This window comes from Callospermophilus lateralis, chromosome 1 (assembly GCF_048772815.1).
Source record: "Callospermophilus lateralis isolate mCalLat2 chromosome 1, mCalLat2.hap1, whole genome shotgun sequence".
Lineage (NCBI taxonomy): Eukaryota > Metazoa > Chordata > Mammalia > Rodentia > Sciuridae > Callospermophilus > Callospermophilus lateralis.
In genome coordinates this window covers 214031632-214058301 of record NC_135305.1, presented here as the reverse complement: position 1 = coordinate 214058301, position 26670 = coordinate 214031632, and the positions used below count along the sequence as shown (strand labels likewise).

At 62.2% G+C, this 26670-nt stretch overlaps 1 protein-coding gene across 2 annotated transcripts in view; it reads right to left on the bottom strand.

The window, feature by feature from the left end:
- Rfx1 (regulatory factor X1) overlaps positions 1 to 26670 on the bottom strand; it is a 27977-nt gene extending 1307 nt beyond the window's left edge. The window contains exons 1-20 of one of the 2 annotated variants that reach the window (XM_076847493.2): positions 26473 to 26670; positions 18912 to 19277; positions 13792 to 13901; positions 13455 to 13538; positions 12630 to 12737; positions 11210 to 11326; positions 9919 to 10014; positions 8330 to 8424; positions 5920 to 6301; positions 4815 to 4996; positions 4253 to 4372; positions 4057 to 4172; positions 2956 to 3074; positions 2765 to 2874; positions 2279 to 2430; positions 2109 to 2206; positions 1038 to 1187; positions 739 to 947; positions 247 to 400; positions 122 to 167 (exon numbers count right to left, since the gene is read on the bottom strand). In XM_076847493.2, coding sequence (XP_076703608.2) covers positions 122 to 167; positions 247 to 400; positions 739 to 947; positions 1038 to 1187; positions 2109 to 2206; positions 2279 to 2430; positions 2765 to 2874; positions 2956 to 3074; positions 4057 to 4172; positions 4253 to 4372; positions 4815 to 4996; positions 5920 to 6301; positions 8330 to 8424; positions 9919 to 10014; positions 11210 to 11326; positions 12630 to 12737; positions 13455 to 13538; positions 13792 to 13901; positions 18912 to 19224 — 2761 coding nt within the window. In that variant the 5' untranslated portion in view covers positions 19225 to 19277; positions 26473 to 26670. The remainder of the gene's footprint in view (positions 1 to 121; positions 168 to 246; positions 401 to 738; positions 948 to 1037; positions 1188 to 2108; positions 2207 to 2278; positions 2431 to 2764; positions 2875 to 2955; positions 3075 to 4056; positions 4173 to 4252; positions 4373 to 4814; positions 4997 to 5919; positions 6302 to 8329; positions 8425 to 9918; positions 10015 to 11209; positions 11327 to 12629; positions 12738 to 13454; positions 13539 to 13791; positions 13902 to 18911; positions 19278 to 26472) is intronic. The other variant, XM_076847504.2, reaches the window with a different exon arrangement.

Sequence of the window (26670 nt, the reverse complement as noted above, 5' to 3'; positions counted from 1 at the left end):
GGGGCACACGGACCAGGCCCGGCTCAGCGCGGGGTGTCGGCGCCCCGCCGGCTCTTCCACCCCAGCCTCCCTGCCCGCCGCCTCCGGGACCCGGGCCTGAGTGGGGACACGCCTTGCCTACCTTTGTCCGGGTCCAGGGGGTTCAGCGAAGTGGCCAGGTTGGCGAACTGGAGAGAGGCGAGAAGAGAGAGTGAGGGTCCCACGCCAGGAGCCGGGCCCACGCCCTCAGCGCCCCGTGGTGCGCACCTCGCCCATGACGGCGATCGGGGTCTCGCCCTTGGCCTGGGCCACGCGGTGCTCGATCAGGTAGTACATGTACTCATCGTAGAGCAGCCGGATGAGGTGGAAGGAGCCGAAGCTGGCGGCGCTGCGCAGGGTCAGGTCCCGGATCACCATGGAGCTGGGGATGGCAACCGAGAGGCCCTAAGGCCCGGCTCAGCCGCTCGCCCCGCTTGTCTCTCAATGCCCCCAGGCATGCGCGAGCCCGGCGACCGACACGGGACACCACGCTGGTTCTCCTAGGTTGTCCCTCATTGAGGGCCGAGGTCCCCACTTTCTTGACAGAGCACCTGAGCCTTGCCCTCCTCGGAGGCGGAGGCTTCTCTAGGGTCCCATCCGCTCCAAACAGAAGGAACCTTTGGGCTCCACCTTTGGCCCGACCCAGGAAGCAGGGCCCGCGCTACTGGCGTCCTGGGGCGTGGCCTCGCTGGTCCCACCCAGCCCCGCACAGGCACGCACCTGTAGAAGGACCACTTGAGGAGGAAGAGCTTGGCGGCCTTGGGGAAGCCGGCGCTGCCCTGGTAGGGCTTGAGAACCTGGCTCACAACGCCGTCCAGCCAGGCCGCCCATTGCTCCAGCGAGTTCTGCTGCTGCAGCGTCACCTTGAAGTCCTGCTCCAGACGCTGCACCACGCGGTCCTCGCAGCGGCACACCCACGAGGCCTGCTCCTGGAGCACAGCGGGGAGCGGGCAGCGCCCGAGGTTCAGCCTTCGCCCCGCCGGGCCGCCCCGCGCGCCCCTGCACCGCCTGGCGCTCACCTGGACGTTGGCGAAGTCCACGCGGTTGAGGTCGCTCAGCATCTGGTTGATCTGCGCCGTGTTCTGCAGCACGGCGCGCGCCGCCTGCGCCAGGTGGTTGAGCGAAGTGTAGCGCCTCAGCGTCTGCGCGAAGGCGCCGGCCGCGGCCACCTGCGTGTGGGCCAGAGGGGCTGTGGCTTCCGCGGAACCCACCCTCCAGGCCCCGCCTCACCCGCTGCAGCGGTTGAGCCAAAAGGATGTGCACTGGGGTGTCCACCTACTGACGTGGGCCCAAGACCAACTTACTGCACTCCAGGCAGCACCACTGTACCCATGACTTTTTTTTCCCTTTTGGTACTGGAGACTGAACCCAGGCCACCACGCTACCACTAAGCGGGATTCCCCAGCGCCCTCCCCCACCCCTGCCCTCTAATCTTCTCACTAAGTTGGCCAGGCTGGCCTGGACTTGGGTTCTCCTGCCTCAGCCTCTGGAATCGGGGCATTACAGGCTGCGGTCCCCAGCCAGCCCATTGTTGTTATTTTTAAGGAAAGAAAACAATGGAATATATAGAGGGCACCGCCCAGAAAGGGCACCACACTTCTTAGACTTTTTAATTTTTTGGTTATTGTACTCTTGATTTCAGCTCCAGGAGGGCAGGGTGACTGTCCATCTTGTTCAGTGCTATCCTTCCAGCACTGAGAAGCAAGCCGAACACACAGTAGGTGCTCAATAAATGCATCTTGTTTATTTTCTGAGATGGGTCTTACTATGAGTTGCCCAGGGGCCTTGCACGAGATCCTCCGTCTCAGTCTCCCCAGTCACTGGGGCTGCAGGGTGCGCCCCGGGCCTGGCTTGGTTTATATATTTTTAAGATGTTACGTCCTCACTGCTACGAGGGGTCATGTCTCAGCAGTGGGCACTGGAAGAAGCTGCTCTATAAGACGACATTTGAGTCCTCCCTGAGGCCCCAGGTTCCCCAAGTGCACTCCCGCCCTCCCCAGGACAGGTGTGGGGACAAGTCTTCAGCCCCTGTGGAGCCCAGGAGAGCGAAGCCCCCGGCCCCAGAGCCAGGAGGAGCAGCCCGGCCTCACCTTCACCCGCAGCATCTCCTCAGGGATGTTCACCATGGCGTGGGTGAGCCAGCTCTCCAGGCTCTTCGCAAAGTTCCGGATCGCTTGGGTCAAGGCACCTGCGGGCAGTGCGGGGGGGCGGTCAGGGAGGGGCGCACTCGGGGACGGGGCGGGGCAGGCCACGCACTCACTGGGGATGGGCCGCAGCACGTCAGGGATGAGGATCTCCACCAGGCCCTGGTACAGCGCGTGGTCGCAGCGCTTGGTCCACTGCAGCACAGGCTCGAACTTGGAGAGGAGCACCAGGCTGGCCTTGGGCAGCCGCTTCTCAGCCTCATCATGCCTGCGGGCACCCGTCCACCCCAGGTCACACAGGTGCTCCATGGTCCTGTGCCCAGGATGACGGAGGCACCAGCCAGCCACTGCCGACTGGGGTTTGGCTGGGCACTTCCTGCCTGCTGCGGACGCCCAGGGCCAGGCTGGTTCAGGCCTCGAGGCCTCGGGCTGACGGGGCTCCTGGGCTCTGTACACTGGGGTCTCCTCCAGGGCGGAGGGGCTGCCCTGCCCAGTGCCCAGCTACCGTGCTCTGGGTGTCAGACACACTTGGGCCGTGGGGGTCCAGGGCACTCACACAAACCGCAAGGGCCACACCCCTCCCCCTTCACGTGAGGACTCACACGGCCAGTGCAGGGGCCTCGCTGGGCTGGCTGAGGTTGTGTCTCCAGAAGGTCTTCCACAGCGTCTCCACCAGCGTGAACTGCAGGTTCACCATGACGTCCACGATGGCCTGTGGGGAGGCAGGCAGGATATTCAGGGGCAGCGGGCAGCACGGTCCTCCCCTGCCCACGGGCTCCTCCAGCTGCCCTACCTCACAGTGTTCCCGGTACAGGACTTGGAAGGCCTTGATGTCCCCCGGCCCGACGCCCTCGGGCAGGACTTTGCCCTGGAGGTCAAGCTCAGTGAAGTCAGGGAGACTCCGAGAGGCATCTGGGGGGTGCACATAATGAGGCCTGTGCCCCTGGCCTTCCCGCCTCCCAGCCTTCCCTGGCATCCTACGGGGTTGTCACCAATTCCCCAAGGAGGGGACCCCCATGTACAAAGGATGACAAGGCTCGGGGAGGGCAAGCACCTTGCCCAGGTCTCAGCCCACGGAACAGGGGCTCCTGCTGGCCCTGGCTGGTCTGCTAAGGGGCATCCCTGGGTCGGCCCCTGGGACATGGGATTGAGTCCAGGCTGGCTCCTAGTACCCACCTGACCACCAGGAGCAGGCCACCCGGGCCTAGTCAGGATTCCAGGGATGCCACCCAGAGCCCGAGGGCCCCAGTGTGGGGCTGTTCATGGAGATCACTCCAGGACACCCTGGCTCTGCGAGGCGGCCTCCCGCCCCTCTGCGACAGTGCTCCACATTTGTCCCCATCCTCCCCCAGTCCCCCCAGGGAACTGCGTGCCACAGAACATCCTAGACCTGCGCCACCCAGGCCGGGTGCCTGGGCTGCATGGGTAAGAGCCAGAAAGCAGCCACCACATGCCACTGTCACGGAGGCGTGGCGGGCACGCACCAAGCTCTCGGGCTTCCTGGATGCCATGAGCATCCCTGAGCCGCCTTTAAGGGGCTGGTTTTCTTGTCTTTGTATCTGGAAACCCTAGGAGCCGCACACCTGCCTCTGCAGCCCGCAGCGGCTGGAGAGCTGGAGGGGTGGCACCACCTCGTCACGAGGGCTCTGGGCGGGCAGCAGGGAGCCTGCCCCTCCAGTCCACAGGCTGACATTTGGGTTGGCCCCCCCGAGCTGCTGCGCCACTGGCCTGGGATCTGGAACCCCGCGCAGCGGGGCGGGTTAGAGAAACGCTCCCTTGTTGGAAGGAATGGGGACCTGCCTTGGGGACTTTTCTGGGCACAGAACCACGGTAACCGAGCCCAACAGAGGAAGCCCGAGCCCCTGAGCACGGCCCCGCCCTGCCGGGAGCTCACCCAGGAACTGCTGGTACTGCTGCACCTGGGCGCTGATGTCGGACAGCCCCACAGCTGGCTGCGGCCCCACGGCCACCCCGTTGGTCACGCCCTCCACCTTCTGGATGGGCTTCAGCCTGCGGGAGAGGGGGCAGGTGGGCCTGCTGTGGGGGCAGGTGGCTGGGTGGGGAGGCTCTCCTGGTGTCCCCTCCTCTACCTCTGCTTCTGAGAGAAGGGCTGGCCCCGCATGGCCATGTGCTGCTGATCCTCCATCAGCCGCAGCAGGGGCGAGCTGGCCTTGATGCGCAGACCGTAGTAGTGGTACTTGGAGTTGCCCCTGGGAGGAAGCCAAGGGTGAGGGCCGGCCCTGGGAGCACCTGCCAGACTCTGACTCTGGCTCCCCGGGGGCTAAGTGGAGATGTGTGCTGCCGAGCCAGGGGCAACACCCTGGGGACCACAGGGGACACACAGGGCTGTGGGTACCAGCAGAGGCCCCCTCTTGCTGACTGAGGCCTCTCGGGACAGGGCCGGGGTCTGGTTCTCTGCTCACCCCCCCATCCTGACACAGGGCCGCAGGCGCCGGCCAAGTGCTTGCTGACGACTGGCGCTAACTATGCGCGATGCCCTAAGCGCACAAGCGCACCCTACCAGCCATGCGCTGGGGAGGGTGGTCCCCACTGCCCTGCGCAACGAGGACGCGAGGTCCGGCACCTCGCCTTGGCTGGCCTTGTGGCTGTGTACCCTCGCAGCCCAAGGACAGCTGGGGACAGGCACCCCACCTGGTGCCGAGCCGACGCGTGCGCAGCCCCATGAAGACGGAGCGGATGAGTTTGCCGAAGGAGGCGGCATTGACGGGCTCCAGCTTCTGCTCCTGGCAGTGCAGCAGGTAGTGGCAGTAGAGGGTGCTGCGGGGCAGGCTCACGCCCTCCGCCGTCTCATAGTTGTCCAGCAGCCACTGCACCTGGGCGGAGGGGCAGCGGGGGCACCTCTGAGGATGGCCTCCACTTCTTAGGTGGTGGCGGCTGAGTGCTCCACATCAGTCCCAGTCCTCCCCCAGTTCCCCCAGGGGACTGCGCCGCCCAGGCCGGGTGCCACGGGCCACACGGAGCCACTGAGACATAAAGTCACGCTGACGTATGTGGCGGGAGATGAGCTGGTGCCACGGTCATGAGGCATGACTCCATCTGGAAAGTATCCTCCACAGCGCGGCAGAGGAATGGGACACCGGAGGGAGGTGCGCAGGGGACAGTCAGGGTGCTCTGTGTGGTCCCTCGTTGCAAGGGGAGGGACCCAGGGACTCACATCCCCGCTCGACCGTGGAGCTCCCCCGCAGCCCCAGCGCTGGCCAAGGGTGGTCTCCCCACACCTAAGCATGTGAGGAAGGGGCGCCCGGAGAGAGCATCACCCCCAGGTGGTCACAGAATCGACGGGGCAGGTCACAGCCGGCGTTTTAAAAAGTAGACGTGGAAAAAAAGGGGGTCAGAAGTCAGGCTGCACCTGTGCCTAAGGGGGACCCGGGGAGCATGCCCATCATGCGGCGGGCAGGGGGCCCTGTGGGCGGACTTCAGGGACTCCTTACAGCTCCAGGGTGAGGGGCCTGCCTCTCCCTTCACTACCATCCATCCTCTACTGTCAAGTGACACTCAGAAGAGGTGACACTTCTTTGGGCACCACTCCAAGGTTCTCACACGTATATGCCACGGCCCAGAGGGGCTGAGTAACTTGGGAGAGGTCACACAGTGAGGATTCCATCCCGTGGTGAGCGCACACGGGCACTGCCGTACCAGGTTACTAATGGTGGCCAGCAACCACTGCCAGGGACCAGCTCCAATGCCCACTGCCCACCACCTCTGCCCGGGTACCCACCTCCCGCTGGGCGCTTACCGTTGCTGGCGAGGCACGGGTGGTGTGGGAGTAGGACTGGCTGGCGCTGCCCAGCATGTAGCCGCCTTGGATCACATAGGTGCCTGCGCTGCTGCCGCTGCTGCCGCTGCTGCTGCTACCGCTGCCAGCCCCGCCGCTGCTGCCTCCCCCGCCGCCACCTCCGCCACCTCCGCTGCCGTTGCTGGCCCCACCCCCGCTGCTGGCGGAGCTGGCCACCACCTGGCTGCCGGACACGTACATGGGCACGGAGCCGCTGCTGGCCACTGCCTGGGAGGTGGCAGGTGAGCTGACCTGGGTGGCTGTGCCTGCGGCCTCGTAGTAGCTGGTGCCCGCCGGCTGCGTGTACAGCGGGGCCTCGGGGTAGGCGTAGGTGCTGGAGCGGCTGGGAGAGGCAGAGGGGGTGGGCGTGAGGGCCAGGGCGGGGAGAGCTGGGTGGCCGAGGGGCACAGTCCTGTGGGAGGGGAGGAGGTCCCAGAAGGGGGCCAGGGACGCAGCAGTCCCCAGCGCAGCCCCTTCCCTCCTACTGACGGCAGCATCCTCGGGCCTGAAGGGCAGGTTCTCATGGAACCATCGGGGCAGCCCTCAGTGCCAGGGTCACCTCCCACTCGGAAAGCGAGGAAGCTGAGCTAGATGGGCTGGGTCACCTGCGACACACGGCCCCTACCAAGAAATATCCGAAGAAACAAAACGAAATTTGCAACCTTGGGCTGGTTCCCGGCATGTTGATATGCATGCAGTGAGCGCCTACTGTATGCCGGGGACTGTACCAGCAATGCCCTCGGGTCAGTTCCCCGCAGGCAGGGCCAGGGAGGGAGAGGAGGTTGGTAGGAGGCAGGGCAGCTCTGTCACCCAAGGTGAGTGGTCTGCTCACTGGACGCCAGGGTCCAGCTCTTGATCGCTGACGCCCACGTCTACCTCAGAGTAATGCCAGGAGCATGTGCCTCCTCCCCGGGGGCCACGGCCCAGCTAAGGGCCCAGCCAAGGGCCCCACAGGCAACACACGCTCCAGAAATGCTGTGTGGGGCTGGGCAGGCAGCTCAGCGGGGGTGCAGAGCGGCTCCAGACCATGGACACTCCGGGCTCCGTCCATGGGCACCCCGGGCTCCGTCCAGCACCACACGCATACAGCGCTGCGCTGGCAGATATTTGCTAAATGAACAGATAAATTAATGTCCAAAGCCAGGAATGGAAGCCCAGGGGCTGCGGCTGTGGCCAGCGTGGAGATCCAGGCTGGCAGTGGGCTGGGAACCTGGTGACAGTCTGCCAGGAGGGACAGAAAAAAGACACATCCAAAGCAAGAACTTCACATGGCAGAAGAATGTGACAGCGGCCGTGAGCTCCGTGGGGAGGGAGAAGTCCAGGCAGAAGCCAAGGAAAGTGCCCCCAGAAGGAGCCAAGCCAGGCGCAGGGCCCACTCTGCGGCTAACAGCGAGGCGGGCCTGGGGGCAGCCCTCCTCTGGGAACGGCGCCCCCTGGCCCCGGCCTCTGGGGTCAGCTGCACATGGAGACAGCAGCACGGAAACAAACTGATGGCAATGCAGGTGCCAGGACCACATCCTCAGGGTCAGTTAGAGCGTCATGACCCAAGGACAGAGTCACTCTCTGAGCTAATCCAATCCCAGCACGGTGCCCGCAAGGACAGGTGGCAAGGACGAAAGAAAAAAATCAGACGAATGCAAAGAAAACCAAATGGAAATTCTAGAAACTGAAACAGCAGCAGCAATCTAGCCACGGCATTACTGCTTGGAGGATGGGAGAGGGAGAGGCCGTGGAGGGTCTGCAGCCAGGAGTCGGTCCCCAGAGGCTGCTCTGGGACACGACACTGGCCCTTGTGCAGTACCTGGCAGAGACACCTGTGTATCGGCTGCATGGGGACCAGGGATACCTGTACAGAGGAGTGCTGGGCAGTGTTCAAGAAGCCAAGAGGGACCCATGTGCACAAATGGGGGAGTCAGGGGAGGGCCAAGGACAGGCTAGGCGAAGAAGTGAGAGACAGAACCGGCCTCCATTTCTGAAGAAAGGAAGGAACATTTTCTATCCTTGGAGAATCTCTGGGAGGAACAAAGAAACAGGTCACCCTGGGCAGGGTGGGGCGGCCAGGATCCAAGTCACCTCTTCACTGTTAATGTCCCTAACACACAGGAACTTTCTATCTTGTAAAAATGTGTGTGTGTGCACACATGTGTGTATATAGGCACTTTTTTTTACCTCTAAAAGCCAGGCTGGTTGAGGCCCAAAGCCCTGCGCTGCTGGGTGCCAGGTTCCCTCTGCTCTGGCATGCCGGGGGGGGGGGGGGGGGGGGGGGCGCTGGCTGCCCCTGGGTGGTACCAACCTAGCTGTCACCTGAAGCCTGGAGTCCTGAGCAGACTTATGTCCCTGCCCTGCCCTCCCTGTGCCCCTGCCCACTTACATGGCGCTGGCTGCGTAGCTGGCGTCACCACCCTCCACGTACTGGACTTGGCTGGAGTACACATGTGGCACCGGGACCTGCTGGAGCTGCTGCACCTGGGCAGGAGGAAGGCGGCAGGGTCAGAGGGTGGCTCCGGCCCTTGCCTTGTGGAGCTGGTGGTTCTCAAGCTCTCCCCGAGGCCAGGTCACTGACTAGGAGGTGCACATCTGGGTTCTCTAAACACCACACCCTGGTGGGGGCTACAGCCTCAGCTGAGGCTGGGAATCAGGAAGAGCTGTATCAGGAGGACTGCCAAGACACTCTGCTTCTGCTGGAGATGGCAAAGGTGGGGCCTGCTGATGGGCAACAGGGGAGCCCAGGCAGGTCAGACCGTGGGCCAGAAGGGTAGGCCTCGGGGCTGGGCCAAGAATGGGGACAAGGTGTAGTTAAAGCCAGAGCTTGGAACTACACATGGCCCCAGGGGCGGGGCCGGTTAGCCCAGCACAGGATGCTAGGGGCGGGGCCTGGGGCCAGTTTGTGCAACAGAACCCCCAATGACTTGAGAGCGCCTTAGGGGCGGGGCTTCGGTATCCCACCTCCACCCGACCCTGATCTGCAGGGATGGAACCTAGGACCTGGAACCCGCTGTGGGATGTTGGAGGCGGGCTCTTAGACCGACCTGCAGGGCGGAGGTGGGGTCTACAGGGCTTGAGGGGCCTGGTGGGCAGCAGGGGTATGCCCCCGCCCCCCGATGCCCCCCGCCCGTGCGTCCACCACCTACTTTGAGGGCCGTGGCGGCCGTGCTGAACACTAGCACCTGGGGGATTCTCTGGATCCTGACCCTCTGGTCGGGGCTGGCTCGGGCTGAGAGCCCGGGCAGGGGCTCGAGGACCACTTTCTGCTGCGGCAGGAGCAGGTGCGGGGGCAGCACGCCCACCAGCTCCACCCACTGCTCGACGCCTGGCTCGTAATGGGTCAGCTGCGGCTCGGGGCTGCCTAGCTGCGGGGCCTCGCCGCTGCACACCGATGGGAGCGGCGGCGGCTCCGGGGCCAGCGCGCCTGGCCCGAGCCCGGGCGTGGGCGGCCGAGGCGGCGGCTCTGGCTTCGGCGTGGGCCGGGGCTCTCGCTGCTCTGCCTTCCTAGCGGGAAACTGACTGTCTGAGCTCTGGAGGACAAACAGAGATACTGGGGCGTCACTGGGTCCGGCCTCGGGCGGGGCTCCGGGCCTCGCTGCCCACCGGGCTGCAATGCGCACACAGGCAGCAACCAGGCGACGGTCCCGCCCAGTGCCTCAGGGAGGAGAGGGGGAAGGGACCCAGGCTAGAAAGAAGCGGCATTTGAATCCAGATCTCTCTTAGCAAAACTTGGGCATGAGGTGCCCCGAAAGGGGGCTGATTCAGGGCGGATCCGCAGCCCACAGACAGGGGTGCAGCCTGGAGCCGGACCTGGAGCCCCCGAGGTTCCAACTACCTCTGTCCTTGAGGACCCCAGGAGGTTCCATTCCCCCCCTTCGGGGCAGGGACCTGCGATCCCATCCCTCACCGGAGACCAGCCCCACTTTGCACCCCCCCATCTACCCGGGGTAGATGTAGATGGGGAGGGTCACCTACCTCTTGAGCCACGTGGACTGGCTGAAGTCCCTGCACCGTCAACTGTTGCACGGGGCCCGCTTTGGGTGCCTGTGGGGTGGCCTGGACCACAGACCTCTGGGAAAGGAAGGGAAAGAGAGGACAAGTGAGGCCGCGGTAACCATGGCCATGATGGCGGCCAGACAAGTCCCCATCCTCTATTCAGTGAACCTACCTAAACTTCACCACAGCCACCTAAGGAAAAAACGCACCATTCTCCAGCCAAAGAAAAGCAACTCTGTTGCTGGGCCCAGCACCAAGGGCGTCCAGGCTCACCACTGCCTTGCCTCTGGGCATCCGGTTACAGGCCCGGGAAACAAGGCGCAGCGAGGTAAGGCTGCCAGGAGGTGGCATGGGCAGGCACTGGACCTGGGGCGAAGGCAGTGGTGGAGGGTCTCTACTCTTCTCCCCTCTCTGCAGGTCCTTCAGGAGTGCACAGACCTGGTTTATCTTTGGTGCCTCCACTTCAGTAAGGACATAGTAAGCTGTCCTTACTAGGGAACAGTGGCTGGGGGCGTGGGGGAGGCGCTGGTGCTAAGTGGTGGAGCTGGGACTTGAACCCAGGTCTGGAGATTTAGAGGGGCTCTGGCACTGGGCAGGAAAAAAAATCTGTGAATCCTCTAGATGGGTTTCCGATTTTCTCTGGGAGTTTATGGCTTCCATTTGTGTTTTTTTGTTTTGTTTTGCTTGCTTTTAACAGACAGGATCTCCCTATGTTGCCCAGGCTAGCCCTGAACTCCTGGGCTCAAATGAGCCTCCTGCCTCAACCTCCTAAGCATCATATTCAGGTAAACACCATTGTGCCCAGTTTCATCTGATTTATGAGGGGCCAGGAACTCCCGAGTTGAGCAATCACAACAGATAGCAGATACTCTTGCCCTTAACCTCCCCCGCTGCTGTGGCTGTAGCTCAGAGCTCGGTCTCCCCTGGAAGGCTTGGATCTGGAAACTAGGGCCTCTGCCTGAGACCTGTGAATGCACCGTGACTTGGCCTCAGGACCTCCTCTGGGCAAGCAGATCCCCATAGACCAAAGTGGACTGTTAAAGCTGGTCTGAGGCTGCCCCGCCCACGGCGCCTTCTGCAGAGTCTGCATTTCACCCTCAGCACAGCCCCCCACCCCAGGACACTGCGTCTGGAGAGGTGGAGGTGCTAGTCGGAGCTCTGGACCCCTGCGTATTTGGCTCTAACAGGCCAGAGGCACAGCCACGGGTGGCTGCAGAGGCCAGCTGGCTGCGACCCCTTGCCCTGGCTGCTGCCCGCTTTGGCCAGGCACCTCTTGGGTGACGGAGACACTCTGCTGGACACCATGAACCTGCAGCTGCTGGGGCACTGTGCCCGTGGGGGCCCCAGCTGTCTTGCTGGCGGAGCTATTGGCTTGCACTGGCGACCGCTGCAAGGGAAGGAGACACGGTGATGTCAGGTTGAGCTCTGGGCATCTCTGGGAAACCTGGGCCCCACCCCCCTTCTCAGGAGGGCTCTGTGGAGAGGGCAGCAGGTGGTGGTGTCGTGTCCCACCACCTACGCTGATCACAGGCTGTACTCATGCATCCAGATGCTTCGGCCTGCGTCAGTCCTGGTCACCCCCAGGAGAGGGTTCAGCTCAGGGGTGCTGGTCGGGGCCCATCCTCCCTAGGGAAGATGGCCGGGACCCCAGCCATGGTTCAGGGGCCACCTGCTCTCTCCAGAAGAGCTGTAGCCCTGACACGACAGAGCTTATGGCTGGGAAAGTCTGGCTGGGCCATGGAAGCCACCCCCTAAATCAGCCCTCTGAGGCTCTCCTGAGGCTAATTCTCAAAAGTCACAGTAATGACAGTAGCACCTACAGACAATGTGCTGATTCCCACCAGGTGCTGCTCTGAGCGCTTTATGTTTACTCACTAGGATCCCACAGCATCCCTGCTTCCTAGTGGAGGCAGAGGGGGAAGGAGAGGCCCAGGGCCACACAGGTGGGCTGGCTACAAAGCCCGTTTGCTCTGCGCCAGGCTTGGGCTGTCATTCCCACAGCAGCTGATGGGCAGTGGACAGCTCTTCCCTTGCCACCCAGTACTAGGGATTGAACCCAGGAGCCTCTACCCCTGATCTACACCCTCAGCCCTTTCTGTTTTTTTATTTTGAGACAGGGCCTCACTAAGTTGCTGAGTCTGGCCTTGAACTTGAGATCCTCCCATCTGTCTCCCCAGTTGCTGGAATTACAGGTATGCCCCGTCATGCCTGGCTGCTCATCTCTCATACACAGACAGCCCTGGGCTCCCAAGGCTCAGCAACACCAACAGCTGAGACAGGCCCTGGCCCCAAGCCCCTGATGCTGGGGCCGGTGCTCCAGGCCTCCTGACTGTCCCCAGCCCTCACTGATGTGTGTGGTCCCCAGAATCCACCACGTGGTTCCAAACTCTCAGAAGGGGTTCTACCCACCCTGCAGATGGAAAAGGGAGCCACTCTTGTGTCCTGTGATGCCATCCCCTGAGCAGGACCTGCAGAGGCCACCTCAACCCTGGGAGGACACCCCCCCTCCTACAGCCAGACCCCATGGCAGCTCAGCCCAGAGCCATGGGGCCAGTGAAGGAGTAGAGAGGGCAGGGGTACTGCAGAGGAAGGAGCAGGCTCACAGCAAGGGAACCTCAAGTGTCCTATGGGGGCATAGGGCCAAAGCAGGGAGACAGGACAGGGCAGTGTCCTAAGGGGCTACCACCTACCTCAGGAGGTGAGTGCACCTGCTGGGTACCGTGGACTGTCAGGGACACCTGGCCACCCTTGCTACCTGGCGCTGTGCTCTGCACCACCAGACGCTGTGTGGGGAGAGCCTGGAGCCGGGGGAAAGAGGGAAGCCCATCACCCTTGACAGCCTGGGGCTCTCTGCCTCAGCCCATGGACTCACTGACAGCCCCACACAGCAGTCATTGCCCCACTTCAAGGGGGTGACACTGAGGTTCAGGAAGGTCCAAGTGCTCATCTGAGGTCGCAGATCCAGGAAGTGGCAGTGCAGAGTGTGGACCCGAGGCCCAGCTGAGCCCATGCCAAGTGTGATCTCATCATTAAGCTTCGACAGTCCTGGTCGGGGTGCAGCTCAGGGCTAGAGCGCTTGCCCAGCATGTTCAAGGCCCCGGGTCCATCCCCAGGACCTCACACACATAGATATCCAATAGAATTTGTCCAATTTTGTGTTGATCAATTGGAAATGGGGGTGAGCCCTGGCATCCCAAATGTGGCCTTCCGGAGGACAGACGCCCTCCCCTGCTGCCTGGGCTCCTGGTTTCCACAGCCTTGGGCTTTCTGCTTTAGGACGCTGCGGCTGGCCCCTGCTGGCCCACTACCCTTCCCCACTAACCCTCACTGCTCTAGTAAGATGGCCAGGCACTGCTCCCTGATGGTCCCCCACCCTGGGGACCCCACCACCCAGAGCCAGGAGGTGGGGAAGCCTCAGGATGGGGCCTGTGTCCTCAATCCTGGCAAGGACTGGGCCAAGCAGGCCACAGGGGCTGGTTTCCCACCCTGGGGGGGGCTAACGGTGGGAGGCTTACCTGCTGGGCCACCTGGATATTGGTGAGCTGGAGGGGTGACACGTGGCCCGGCTTGGCCTGCACACTGGTCTGCACCAGCAAGCGCTGGGGGTCAAAGTGTGAGGAGCTGAGCCGGGCCAGCTCCCCGGGGAGGCCCAGCCCTGTGGGAGGGCGGCTGACATGCACATCCCTTGGGGGGCTGACATGCACATGAGGGGGGCGGCTGACATGCGCATCCCTGGAGGACTGACATGCCCATCTCGATAAGAACAGTGAGCAGATGTCCTGATGGACGGAAGGCCAGGCCCCAGAGAACCCAACCTGCACTGACCCCTTGCAGGCCTGTCCCCCATCCTACCTGCTGGGTGCCCTGCACCTGCTGAACCACCTGAGTGGGGACGCCGGTCTGGCTGGCTGTGGAGCCCGGGCTGGCTTCTGACACCGTCTCACTGGCTCGCATGGCACCCTCTGTGGGGGAGGGGGCACCAGATCAACTCTGCGCCCACAGGGAGCCTAAGCCACCTGGAGGGCAGGACGCAAGCTGGAGCCCAGCCCACAAGGCCTGCTTCTCCAAGAGCCCTGCCGCGCCCCTGGCCAGCCCTGGCAGTGCCCTTCCGGGGTGGGGTGGGCGCTAGACAGCACCCAGGGACCTCTAACACCTGGAAGCAACCCTTGACCCTTCTTATCCAAAAGCTGAACCAGACAGGGTGGCTGGGGCCACAAGGCCACAGAAGTCGAGGCTGACCCTGTTCCCCAAAGGCAGGACCCGGGCAGAGAGTGAACTGACCACCCTTCTCCTGGCAGTTCTAGGAGGACCAAGTGCTGGCCCACCTTCCCCAGCACGATCCCGGCTTCCCAGGGGACAGCTGGCCACAGTAGAGGCCACAGCCAGGGGCTCCGCCCAGCCTCGCTGACCTCGAGGGGCAGGAGGGGTGCAAGGGGCTTGGAGCTGGACGAAGGGTACTCACGCTGACAGGCAGCTAAGAAGAGGCAATCATAGAACATGGTGCCCGCCTGCCCGCTCCCTGCCCCTCTGCCTGTCTGTCCAGGGCCGCCCGCTGGCCCTCCCTCCTGGCCTGCCTCTGTAGGAACAGCAGGGCGCACAGGCAGCTTTATACCCACAACCTTGGCGAGCTAATCCCCCGAGGGACGCAGGCTCCCGTGTGCCCTCTTGGGTACACTCCCCTCCCCGTGGGCTGCCTGAGAAGGGCCTTTGCGGGGCGGGGGCAGGTCTGGGGCAGGAGGGAGGCTGGTACCCAGAGATGCTATCAGGCAAGAGCAGGTCGGATTTCATGCACATCTTGCTGAGTGATTAACAGGGGCCACAGGGGGGCAGGGAGGAACAGCATCCCTGAGGGGCCCTGGCCAGGAGACCCTCACCTGTACTGCCCGTCTCTGTGGCCCGGCCTGCCCCCAGCAGCCCCAGAGGCCGAGGTGATATGGGGGAGGACGCATGGATGCCAGGAGGAGTCAGGCCCCAGCCCCCCTTCCTAGGGGACTCGCCTGGGGAGTCAGAGAGGCCACCCATCCCCCAGGGAGCAGCATCCTCGGCCTCAGACACTCAGGCTGCTGCCATGGAGGTGATGCCCGGCTCCCGGGGCAGCTGGGGCCCAGCGCTCTTCCCACTGTTCTCAGTAAGGCAACAGAGGCGAGAGGGAAGTGGCCTGCTCAAGTTCACCAGCTGGGGACCAGCAGGCCAGCACACAGGCCTCTCTGTGCCCACAGGAACTTCACACCGTATGCAGAACCCAGAGTCGCTGGTTCTGCTGGGCCGAGGCGCGGGGTGGCGGGGTGGGGGTGGGGTGGTGTGCGGACGCGGACCCGGGGCTCGGAGAGCTGGGAACCCACGGGACACCTCAGGTGCAGTGGGGCCGGTGGGGCTCATGCTCCAAAGTGGGGGGCTGGTCCTCAGCTGTGGGGAACAAAAGAGAATGTCCCAGCAGAGCCGGAGGGCCCTCTACGCAGACTCAAGGACCCAAGGCCAAGGCCACGGCAGAGAACACGTGTGTGTGAGTGGGGCCGAGGGCTGCCAGAGCTTGGAGGAGCCTCCCTGTGGCTACACGTGGGGCTGGCATTGGGACAGTCCCAACCCTGCGTGGACAGCTGCCTGGGCAGCCAAGTCCAGGTGGCTCGGATGGCTGTTTTGCTGGAACCTTCCTCGAGTCTGTGTTAGTTTCCCTGCGCCATGCAGGAGGCTTCCCTGAGCAGCCCCTTGGGAGAAACCCGAGCTAGCCCTGAGTCACGTGAAGGGCCTGGCACACCTGGGATGTCCATGGGGCACGGGGAGCCAGCCTAGCACAAGAGAGGTGCCACGGTGCATTGCCTGGCTCAGTGTGGGCAGCAAAGCGGGTGCTGGGCATGGGGCTGATCCTGGAGCAGGACCTTGTGTGTCTGGAGACCTGAGACCTCTGAGATCATCGGGCATGTGTCCCAGGAAGCAGTCCTGCCTGTCCTGCGTCTGGGGTGGCCCACAGGGCTGGGACGCTGGGATCCTCCCCCACCCTCTGCTGGCCAGGCCAGTAGGCACGAGGGGCCGCGCAGGAATGTGGGCAGGTGAGTCTGCTCCTCAGCTGAGGGGCTCCCTGTGTGCAGTCCCTGTCCACCTGTGGCCAGGGCTCCGCCTCTCCCTCACTATGTGTGGGGGAGGGGGAGCCAGGAGGGGAAGGGGTTGGGGGACATCGAGTCTGCGACCTCCATTCCGGGCATGTTTAGGAGGCCAGAGAGGCCCCTGCTGTCTCCAGCCGGGAAGCACCGTTGGTTTCCTGTCTCTGAGGCGGCGAGGAGGGGCTGCCCTCCCCAGGCCAGCGCCTCCCCGTGCAGCCCTCCTCCCTCCTCACCTGTTGGAGTGAGCAGTGAGCTCCTGGGCAGACCAGAGACATTCAGAGGCCGGAGGTCAGGCTGGACCCCTGGTGCCCCTGCTGGCCCAGCCCCCCTTACCCACGAGCAACAAAGCCAGCTGGCCCCGTCCCTCCTGTTCCTTGGCTCCCAGGGATGACTTCCCACAGGGGCCTTGGGTGTGTCCTGTCTGCCCTCGTGTCTGCCCATCTATACTCGGGGATGTGGACAAGCACCCTCCATTCCCCTGTTTTGGACGTGCCTTCTTGGACTCCAAGGAAGGCCAGTGGGAGAGCAGAGGAGGGAGGCTGGCCTGGTCCTCCCTGGGGCCACCCGTCTCTACTTCAGGCAGCCTGGCACCACCTTCCTGCCAGCGTCCAGAGCCCACAGCATCCTGCTTCCACCTCAGGGCTTGGCTTGGTTTGGGCCCTGGGGACCGAACCACTGAGCTGCCTTCCCAGGACGTTTTATTTTTTGAGACAGGGTCTTGCTAAGTTGCTGAGGGTCTCACAAAGCTGCAGAGGCTGGTCTTGAACTTGTGATCCTCCTGCCTCAGCCTCCTGTGTAGCTAGGCTGCAGGCAGGCGCCACGGCACCCGCCACAGGTTTTGGGTGATGTCCGTGGTGGCTGAGGAGGGGATTATGGCCAGGGTTGCTCCAGACCAGGGAAACTCGAGCCTCCTGCCCTCACCTCCAGAGTCACCTCAGAGCAGAGCACGCCAGGCCCAGCTGGACAAGCTGCCTCTGGCCTGCGTCCAGGCCTGGCCCGTGACCTCCGCACCCCGCCCGCATGGACTCCCAGGTTCCTGGGCAGCTCCACTGCTCCTGGCTCCAGAGCAGCCCGGTGCCTCCCACAGCCTTCGCTGGTGTCGGCTTCCACTCCTGCCCAGGGGCCGGCTCATGTACCCAGGCCACTCTGAGATGAGACGGGATGCTAAGCTGGTGAGGGGGAGTGGCTGAGGGCAGGGTGCCAGCCAACTCCTCTTCCTCAGAACAAAGGCAGGCTCACCCCGCGGGAACCTGGACTAGCAGGAAACGAGATTCCCCACTCACAGCCCGACCCAAGGAGGCTGGGGGTATGGCACGGAGGCTGGTTCCCTGCTCTCTGCCCTTTCGGGTACGCAGCACCCAGAGCATGCCACCAGGGTGGCAGGGATGGAGGCCACCTCCCCCAGCCTTCTCCTGGGTCTGTCTGACTGGAAGACCTCATGGTGACCTTGACCTTCTGCCAAGAAAAGCTGGACACCCTGAGGCCGAGAGGAAGGACCACGGGTATTCTGAGGCCCGAGGCCACAGGCCTCCTGCAGACCCTCACCCCGAGAGCCCAACTGCTGGGAAGGACCCTCATCCAGCAGGAGGACCAAGGCCAGCCAGGGGCCCTGAGGGCTGGCAGAGCTCCAGTGGAGGCAGGTGGTCTCCCGCCTGCTCTTGGCCACCGGGGGCCACGCCAGGCATCCAGCTCTCCGCTGCTCTAGGTCAGGCACACTCCCCCGTCCTTCACAAAGACTTCAGGACTAGACCCTGCCCTCAGGGAGCAGGATGGTCAGCCTCACCCGGTCCTGGCACTTCCAAGGGTGAGAGTGCAAGGGGGAGGTGAAGCGGGGAGGGGCGGGCTTCCACCCAGTGACCTGAAGGAGGCCGCAGGCTGCTGCAAGGGGAGGCGCCGCCAGGCCCAGGCCAGGAGGCAGGACTGAGCCTTCGGGTCTGCAGAGCTACAGGGGGCCGGTGTGCCAGGAACAGGCGGCAACAGGCGGGCTGGGGGCTGGCAAGCCAGGCAGTGGCTTGGCCTCCACTAGGGAGGGCGTGGGGCACATGGAGCTTTTAAAGTCCTTTGGAGGCGCGGATTTGGAGGACCAGGGGTCAGCTCTCCAAGGGCACAAGGCCAGATGCGTGGTGCACCGCTGTGATCCCAGCCGCTCAGGAGGCTGAGGCAGGAGGGTCTTGAGTTCAAAGCCAGCCTCAGCAACTCAGTGAAGCCTAAGCAGCTCAGGGAGACCCTGTCTCTGAGTTGAGAGAGACGGACACCAAGCCCTTTCACGGCCCCCAGACCAGCCCCGCTGCTAGTGTTCCGGGGGGAACAACCCCGGGCGGGCGCAACGGGCTGAAGCTGAGCTCAGAGCAAGTGAGAGAAAATGGAAGCAAAACCAAGAAAAAGCTGAAGACAAACCCGCCAGCAGCTGGAGCTCCGTGCTGGCGGGGCCCCTCCGCCCCGCTGGGCTCAGCTAGGGAGGCCCTGGGAGAGCCGAGCCCTATGGACACCGTGGCCCAAGTTCCCGCTCATCTCCTCCAAGGCCACAAGGGTGGCCACGCTCAGGAGCTGGCCAGACCCACACCCTGCTCAGCCCTGGTCCTGCTCCTCCAGGGGGCAAGGTGACACTCCAGGCTCCCGCCAGTCTCCCCCAAGGACCTGCTCTGGGTCAGCCCCACTGGGAGCACCCTGAGAATGAGAAGCCACGACGTCCCCTTCACAGATGAGGGGAGCCAGGCAGAGCAGTCAGGGGCTGGACAGCGGCTGGCTCCCCAAGGAGTGCGAGGCCAGTTCCGCCCCCAGTGCCTCCTGACCCCAGAGTTAGGTGCTCGGGCCCAGGCGCCCCTCCCAGAGTCACTCCCGAGCGCCCTGGCTCAGGTGCACACGCAGACTTACCAGAGACGGTGACCACGATGTACTGCTGGGACGCGGGGGACGGGGTGGGTGCGCCAGCTTGCTGCGAGGGCGTGGGGGCAGCCGGGAGCTCCGTCACGTACTGCTTCTGGCTGCCTGGTGGCTGTGCCTGGGGCTGGGGGCTTTGCAGCTCGGTGACATACTGGGGCTGGGGGGTGGCCGAGGCGGTGGGTGTCTGGGGGGGCTGGGGCGCCGCTGGGGGTGGAGGTGGTGGCTGGGGCTGGGGCGGGGCCTGCGGTGGCTGGGATGCTTGCGGGGCTGCCTGTAGCTCCGTAACGTACGCCTGGGTTGCCATGCCAACAGTGGGGAAATGAGAATAAATAAGGCTTTTTTTTTTTTTTTCTCTTCCTTGGGAAGAAAGAAGGAGGGGAAGAGAGAGGGGGAAAAAAGAAGGAAAAACAAGAATTAATCCACAGCAGGGACAGCTCCTGGCTCCCCAGAGATGCATTGGGCTCGTCACTAACTTAATTAAATCCTGAGGCTGGCGGCCAGATACACCGGACCATGACTGCGGGCAGACTGGGCACGGACAGAGGCTGGACCCCATCTGTTTCTCCACTCCCCTGGCCAGGACTCCTGCTCTCCAGCCCCTGGTGTCCCCTATGCCAGGGGAACGGAGACCCATCTGGTGGCCCTGTGCTCTTGCTCAGTTCTCACTGGGGAGGACCAGCAAGTCCAGCGGCCGCCCCTTCCCCTTCTTCTTCCCCTTGGTCTGGGCATCTTTTAGGGGCTCCTGCCAGCTGGACGCTGCCAGGAGCTCCCCTTATGTTGTTTCAGTTTTAACACTATGTCTGGGTTGAGGTTCAGTCAGCTAGATGAATGGCTGAGGTTCAGAGAAGGGAAGGCACTTGCCCTGGGCCACACAGCAGGGGTGACAGAGCTGAGTTTGAAGCAGAGCATTCTGGGCACTGACTAGTCAGCATATGGCTGGAAAGGTAAGTCGAGGGGCAAGCTGCCTCTGGGCTGCCAGTGCCAACCCTGTGTGCCCGCCATCTGGACTGGGATTCTCGGCTGAGTCTCATTCACCGTTTGGTGCCAGACATGAGCCCCTTGAGCTGCTTGTGGCCACAGAGGCCTTAGGGTCCTGTGCCCAGGGGCAGTTATGGATCTCACGTTGGATGCAAGTGCCCTTCTGAGGCTGGGGGCAGCTGGGCCAGGCGCGGGCAGAGCAGCTGCACAGGCCTTGGCGGGGCAAGCTGGCTGGGCAGCAGAGGCCCCTCTTCTGGCTGCTTGAGGTCAGGGTCCCTTCTCGGGTGCTGGGCAGGCCCACCCCTCTCCTGCCCAGCCCCACCTCAGTAGGGAAAGCCAGAGGTTTGGGTCCCCCTCTTCAGCTCTGAGCATTTGAGGGCAGCAAACTGAACGGTCAACAGGAGAAGCCGTGCCCCCTGAGGCCCTGCCTGGAGCCTGCGAACTCCTCCTGGGGCTCGTGGTGACCTGGGATCACGTGGCTCTTCTGAGTGGCCTCTAGCCCCTGTGTGCCATGCAGCATCAGTAGGTGGCCCTCCAGCTGCAGGGTGACCCAGGGTGGGATGTCCCAGGGGAAAGAACAAGCAAAACAAGAGCCGCCGCTTGCTGTCCTGGAGCCCAGGCCGCGGGCTGGGGGCACACCCGGCTGGCAGCCCTGGGAGGGGAGGGCCGAGCAAGGCGGGTGACCAGGCCCCTCTGAGCCCCAAGGTGCTCTCACTCCCAGCCCCGCTCAGCACACAGGTGGGGGCACCTCTCCCCACCCACCGCTGCCGCCTCCTCCTCCCCAGACACCCGAGCACCACCCCGGGCCATGCACGGCAGGAGCAGAGGAACCAGGGCCAGCCAGGCAGCCCTTGCTCTTCCTGTATCCCTGTCCCTCCCTGTCCTGGGACCTCGGTTCTGCACATGCCAGACTTAGGAAGCGTCCAAGGAGGCTGAGAACCAAGCCCCCGCACCAAGCCCCGCACTGGGCGAAGGCACAGCTGGAAGTCAGCCCCCTCCTGGCTGCATGGCTCTGGGGAAAGGCCCCACTGCCCCATCTGTGAGATGGGAGGACAGCAGGCCTGACACCGTGGGCCTTACTGCAAAGGCCAGTCCTGTCGTGTGGGCAACAGCTGGCCAAGTGTCTGGCACACCAGGTGTGCCGGGGGAGGCGGGGGGTGGCTGGGCACGCAGCTCAGTGGTCCAGGCTTACCTGGCCATGCTGGACCCTGGCTTCTGTCAGGAGGGCAGGGAGGGAGGGAGGGAAAAGAGGGAGGAAGGCAGGGGAGAGGGAGGGAGGGAGGGAGAGAGGGAGGGAGAGAGGGAGAGAGGGAGGGAGGGAGGGAGGGAGAGAAGGAGAGAGGGAGGGAGGGAGGACGAGAGGGAGGGAGAGAGGGAGGGAGGAAGAGAGAGAGGAAGAGAGGGAGAGAGGGAGAGAGGGAGGGAGTGAGGGTGGGAGAGAGGGAGAGAGGGAGGGAGGGAGGAAGGGAGGGAGGGAGGAAGGGAGGGAGGGGGGAAAGGAGGGAGGGAAAGACTTGGGAACTGGCTCTGCTGCCCAGGGCCCTGTCTGGTCTCAGCTGCTGGGGATGGTGCTCTAACTTTCCTTTTTCATTTAATGAGGACACAGGTTGGCCTTGAACTTGCAATCCTCTTGCCTCAGCCTCCATAACACAGCTGGGGTTACAGGCGGCTCAACGGCCCAGGGCCCTTTAACAGGCTCCAGAAAGACAGGAACCCTCCAGCCCTCCCTCCCCGAAGCGGCCAGAGCCTCTGCCTGCCCCTGGGTGTGCCCACTGGGATGGGGGGGCAGAGGACCCTAGGCCACGGTGGGCAGAACCCTGGACTGCCTTGGGCTCTCCTGCCCAGCGGGGCAAAGGGCAGCCAGCACCCCACCCCCCACCCCCCCAGGGCCCTGGAGCAGGGAAACTTGCCCACCTGCAGAGGACCCTCGACTCCTCCCTCCAGTGCTAAGTGGCGCGCCTGTTGGGACTCCTCACGCTTCGGGGTCCAGATCTGCCCCGGCCGGGCACCTGTGCCACAGTAGCCTAGGAGGCCCTTCTGCCTGGTGTCACCCACCCTGATGTGAGCCCTGGTGCAGTCTCAACTCAAACTGAACTCAACTCCAACGTGTCACTAACATTCTTCTGGAACTCAGTGTGTCCATCTGTCACCTGGGCATGATAAGAATGCCTGATTCCTGTGCCGCAGTAAAGATCCACTGAGACCAGTTCGCCCCCCAGTGAGTGCGGGTCGGGACAGACGCTGCCCAGGCCTGGTGGGGACAGGGGTAGGAGGAGGTGGAAATAGCCCTCGAGGTCTTGGAAGGAGGCCCAGGGGGTGATGCAGCTTCGACGTGCACCCGTACCCGCTGGGGATGCAGACTCCCGGGCCCCACTGCCCAGCCTGAGATGGCTGGGGTCTGTCAGCTGGCCTGAGGGCTCCAGGGCAAGTGGTCCTGGAGTCACCCTTACCCGGGTCCAGGCTTTCGCAGTCCTAGGAAAGCTGCACACCGACGGGAGCTTCCTCCTCCTGAGGACACAACCTGCAGGCCTCATCCCTGGGGAGGCACTGATGGGGGCGGGAGCCTGTGTTCCCTACAGAGTAACAAGTCATACCCATCTCCATGGCAGTGGCACTCCCCGTACATGTGAGCATTCTTTATGACACCTGGCCATAGAACACCAGAACTGCTAACCACCTGTTCCCGGGCAATGAATCTGCCAAGAAAAGCACTAGTGACTGCACCTCCCTTCAAAACTAACGGCTGGTGTCTGGACAATTCCTTTAGATCACAGGTTGGCCAACTTCCATAAAGGGCCAGACAGTAAATATTTTCACTTCTGTAGGCAGACAGCATCTGTTGCCAACTACTCAACTCTGCCACTCTGGGCGAAAGCACCCATAAACAGTAAGGAAACAAATGAGCAGGCTGTGTGCCAATAAAACTTTATTTCTAGCCACTGAGATTTAAATTTCATATGATTTTTGTGTCATGAAATATGATTCTTTTCACAAAATATTCTTCTTTTGATCTTTCCCAGTCATTTAAAAATGTAAAACTGAATCCCCAGCACCACAAAATAAATTAATTAATTAAATTTTTAAAAGTAATAAATAAAAATTTTTAAATGTAAACATCAGTCTTAGCTCATGAGCTGTATGAAACCAGGCACCAGGTCATGGTGGGCCGAGCCCCGTTATAGATGCTGACTCTGAAACCAAGTGGCAAGCACCAAGGTCACCTCTACAGAATGGCTTCAACAATGAATCCGCAGAGGATGGGACAATAAATGTAATGTCCCCTCTAATTAGTTCATTGTCAGTCATCTCCCATCCTAAGGGTGTTTCTCCCCGACACCGGTCGCTATCATCTTCTGACTGGACCCTGAAATTCCTGTCCTTGCTCTCACCTCTACAGTGCACAGGATCCCTTGAAAGCACAGGTCCTATTACATCATGCTTCTGCTCAAAAGCTGCCAAAGCTCCAAGTCATGGGGAACAGATAAAATCCAGAGTCCTTCCTATGGTCTACAGGGCCCTGCAGGACTGGTCCCTCCTGTCCCTGTTTTTCTTCACTCCTGTTGTTCCAGCCACACTGACTCTTGGTCCAGGAATATTCTGGACTCCTTCCTGCCTCAGGGCCTTTGCACCACCTCTTCTTCCTGACTAGCATTCCCAAACTCTCCTCCCCCAATTGTTCCTTCTTATTATTCTGTTCTCAGCTCATATGTCACTTCCTCTGCTCTCAACAGCCCCTTGACTCTGCCAAGAACTCTGAGCACATGCCTCCATTTCCATTTCTTCCTGGCACTGTATTTCCTGTTTGTTTATTTCCTTACTCACAGTTCCTCTTTCCTTCCCAACTGGAAAGGTAAGGTCCCCAAGGGTGGAGACCTGGTCTGCCTCGCCGATCCTCTTCCCCAGCTCCAGGAGCACCGCTGGGCGCCCACTGGGACCCGACTCTGTGTGTGTGTGGTGAGGACAGAACCCAGGGCCTCACACCTGCCAGAAGTCCCCACCACTGAGCTGTACCACCATCGTCCAGGTCAACTCAACTCTTACTGCCCAATGAGTACAGATGCCCCAGCTGGGAACAGTGCTGGGGGTCGAAGGCCAGCTGAAAACGCGGACCGGTGAGACTGAGACGGGTCCTGCATCCTGCCTGCAGCAGGCCTGTGCCTGGGGTGGGCGAGATCCGGCCCAGGCACCTCAGCCCAGGGAGCACCCGAGGAACCCCGCCACCACCAAGACCACGCCCTGTGCAGCTGCTCGCTGAGGGCTGGCCCTGGGAGGGTCTGTGTGGCCACCGCTGCCCACAGTGCACAGTATGTGACGGGGAAAGAGTGAGCAGCTCTTCCAGACACCCCTCCACGCCCAGGCCCCCCCTCCAGCCACGCTGCCCACAGCCCTGGTCACCCAGCCCGGGAAGCCCGAGACTGAGTCTGAGCCCAGGCCCAGGCATAAGGTTCCCTTCTGGCTACTCTTCCAAGGCCCGAAAAAGGCCACCGAACAGCAAGGGAATGACACTTTCCTACTAAAAGTCAAGTCCAAGTCTCCAGCTCCTGGCTCCTTGTCGCTGCCGCACACAGCCCAGCGAGCCAGCCACACTTTAAAGCCACTACACTCTCCCGAATTCAAAGTGATAAAAATAAATACCAACGGTTAATTCTGAGGGCTGGGCAGGAAGTGACAATCATCGTAATGAAGGCCGGCGAGCTCAGCCTGGGCCATCACTCCCTAGTCGATGCTCAATGGTGTCACATCATGGGATCACAACCAGTGATCTGAGGTCGAAAGATCGCGGCCAGCTCAGATGAGGGAAACCGAGGCCCAGAGACACTAAGTAAAGTCACCAAGAGCACACAGCTAGGAAACAACTGACTGGCTCAGGGACAAGTAAACCAAGCCAGTGTCCCTTCCCTCATCAAATGACCCTCTAGGCTCAGGTCTTTCCCAGACTAGAATCCCTGGTATGGAGAAGGCTGCGAGGCTGAGACAGGACCGGCACCATCACTGGGCAAAGGCAGGGTTCCCAGGAGGTTGCTCACAACCTTTCTTAGCAACCAATCTCCACCTGTGTCTCTTTCTCTTTCTTAAGGCAATTAAGCTTCTTTAATGGCAACAGAGGTGGACACTTAGGGCTACACAATGTCTTAACTTTCAAGCAGTCTGGCCTCTCCTCTCCAAGGGTCTGAGCCAGATAAGGCCCCTGGAGAAGTGAGACCCCTGTCCCCCAACAGGATCTCGAGTTCTTGGGGGAGTGCCTGAAACGATCCTTTTCCTTGGAGTGTATTGACTGATTTAAAAGGAAAGAACTGCAATTTGTACACCGACGCCCAGTTCAAAAGCAAGACAGAGAATCAGCAAAATAGACTGGGCCTGGCTGCTACTTAAAGAAAAAATCTTTCCCAAGTTGGCAGATCTTCTTGCCCCAAAAAGCCTTGCAAAGGTTCTCCTCTGAAAAACGTGGACTGCTTCCCCTTCCCTCTGACCGCAGCACCCGCTCCCGGCCACGTGGCTCTGGAGGCTGGTACCTCCTCATGACATGTGACCCTGTTGATACAAACTTGACACAAAAACATGTGTCTGGCCAAGAGAAGTGGCTTAAGGAATCTAAGAAACTTCCTCTGCCGCCATTAGACTCCCATTTCAGAAGGGAACAGACCAGGAGAAGTCCCGTCTCCAGGAATGAGCCCCCCAGACCAGGGGCCACCCAGAACTAAGTCAGCAGCCCAGAGAAGGGCAACTGGGTTTCAGTTCCTCTAAATTGTCTCTCACTCTTCCCTGCCTCGGGCTTCGATTTCTGCAAACCAAATCCTCCAGATTGAAGCCTAGTGTACTCCTAGCCCACAGCTTCTCTGAGACAGAGAGAAAAAGGCAGGTGTAGGAGTGTAGGACAGTGTTGAAATCAAGACAAGCTAACAGTTAATCTGTCAAGCCTTATTCGGAAACAGTAGACAGAGGTAAAAGGTTCAAGAATGAGCTGTAAAGAAATTCCTAGAAGGAACTGGGGGTCCCTGTGATGTAGAAAAGGGGAGAGAGCAATGATTCTCCCCATTTTACAGGATGTAAAACTGAGACCTCAAATGGGCCAGGCACTTGTCCAAGTTCTGAATCCTGGGGACAAGCACGGGGCTCTAAAGGGACGTAGCACAGGCTGCTTGCACACAGCTTCTGGGAGCGCGACAGCCCGGGCGGTGGCTGCCCCACCCGGTTCCCGAGGGTGGGGGACCGCGCGACCCCGCCCACCCACCTTGGCCCCGCCTTGTTCCTCTCTTGCTCCGATTGGCCCAACTTCTCCAGGCCCGCCCCTTCGCAGCTCCCGACATATAAAAGCCCCCCGCCCCGGCCGCTCGACCTCCACTCGCCGCGGGCCTGCGAGCGCCCGCCCCTCGTGGGGGACGGGCCGCGGGGTTGGGGGGCGGGTGGTGTCGCCCCAGCCGGGCCCCGGCCCCCTCCCCCACGGTCCTGACAGTCGCCGCCGCCATTTTGACCGCCCGCCCCTTCCCCCTGGACTGTGATTACAGCGACACCCGCTGCCCGGGCCCCACCGCCTGCCCTGGCCCGGCCAGCCACCCAGGGCTGTCCCGGTTACCTCTGCTTCTCCCCACTTCTGTCCGCGGAAAGGCTTTTCGGAGGTCTCAGAGGCGATGTTGGGAGGAGGACGGAACGTGCCAGGGTCCCCAGGCCGCGCCGGGGGGGCGGGGGTGGGGGTCGACCGGGCGGTTGTTGTTGTTGACTCGCGTTGCCGGGTTGCTTGGTCGCCACGACTACCGTGGCTATGGCGCCTCCG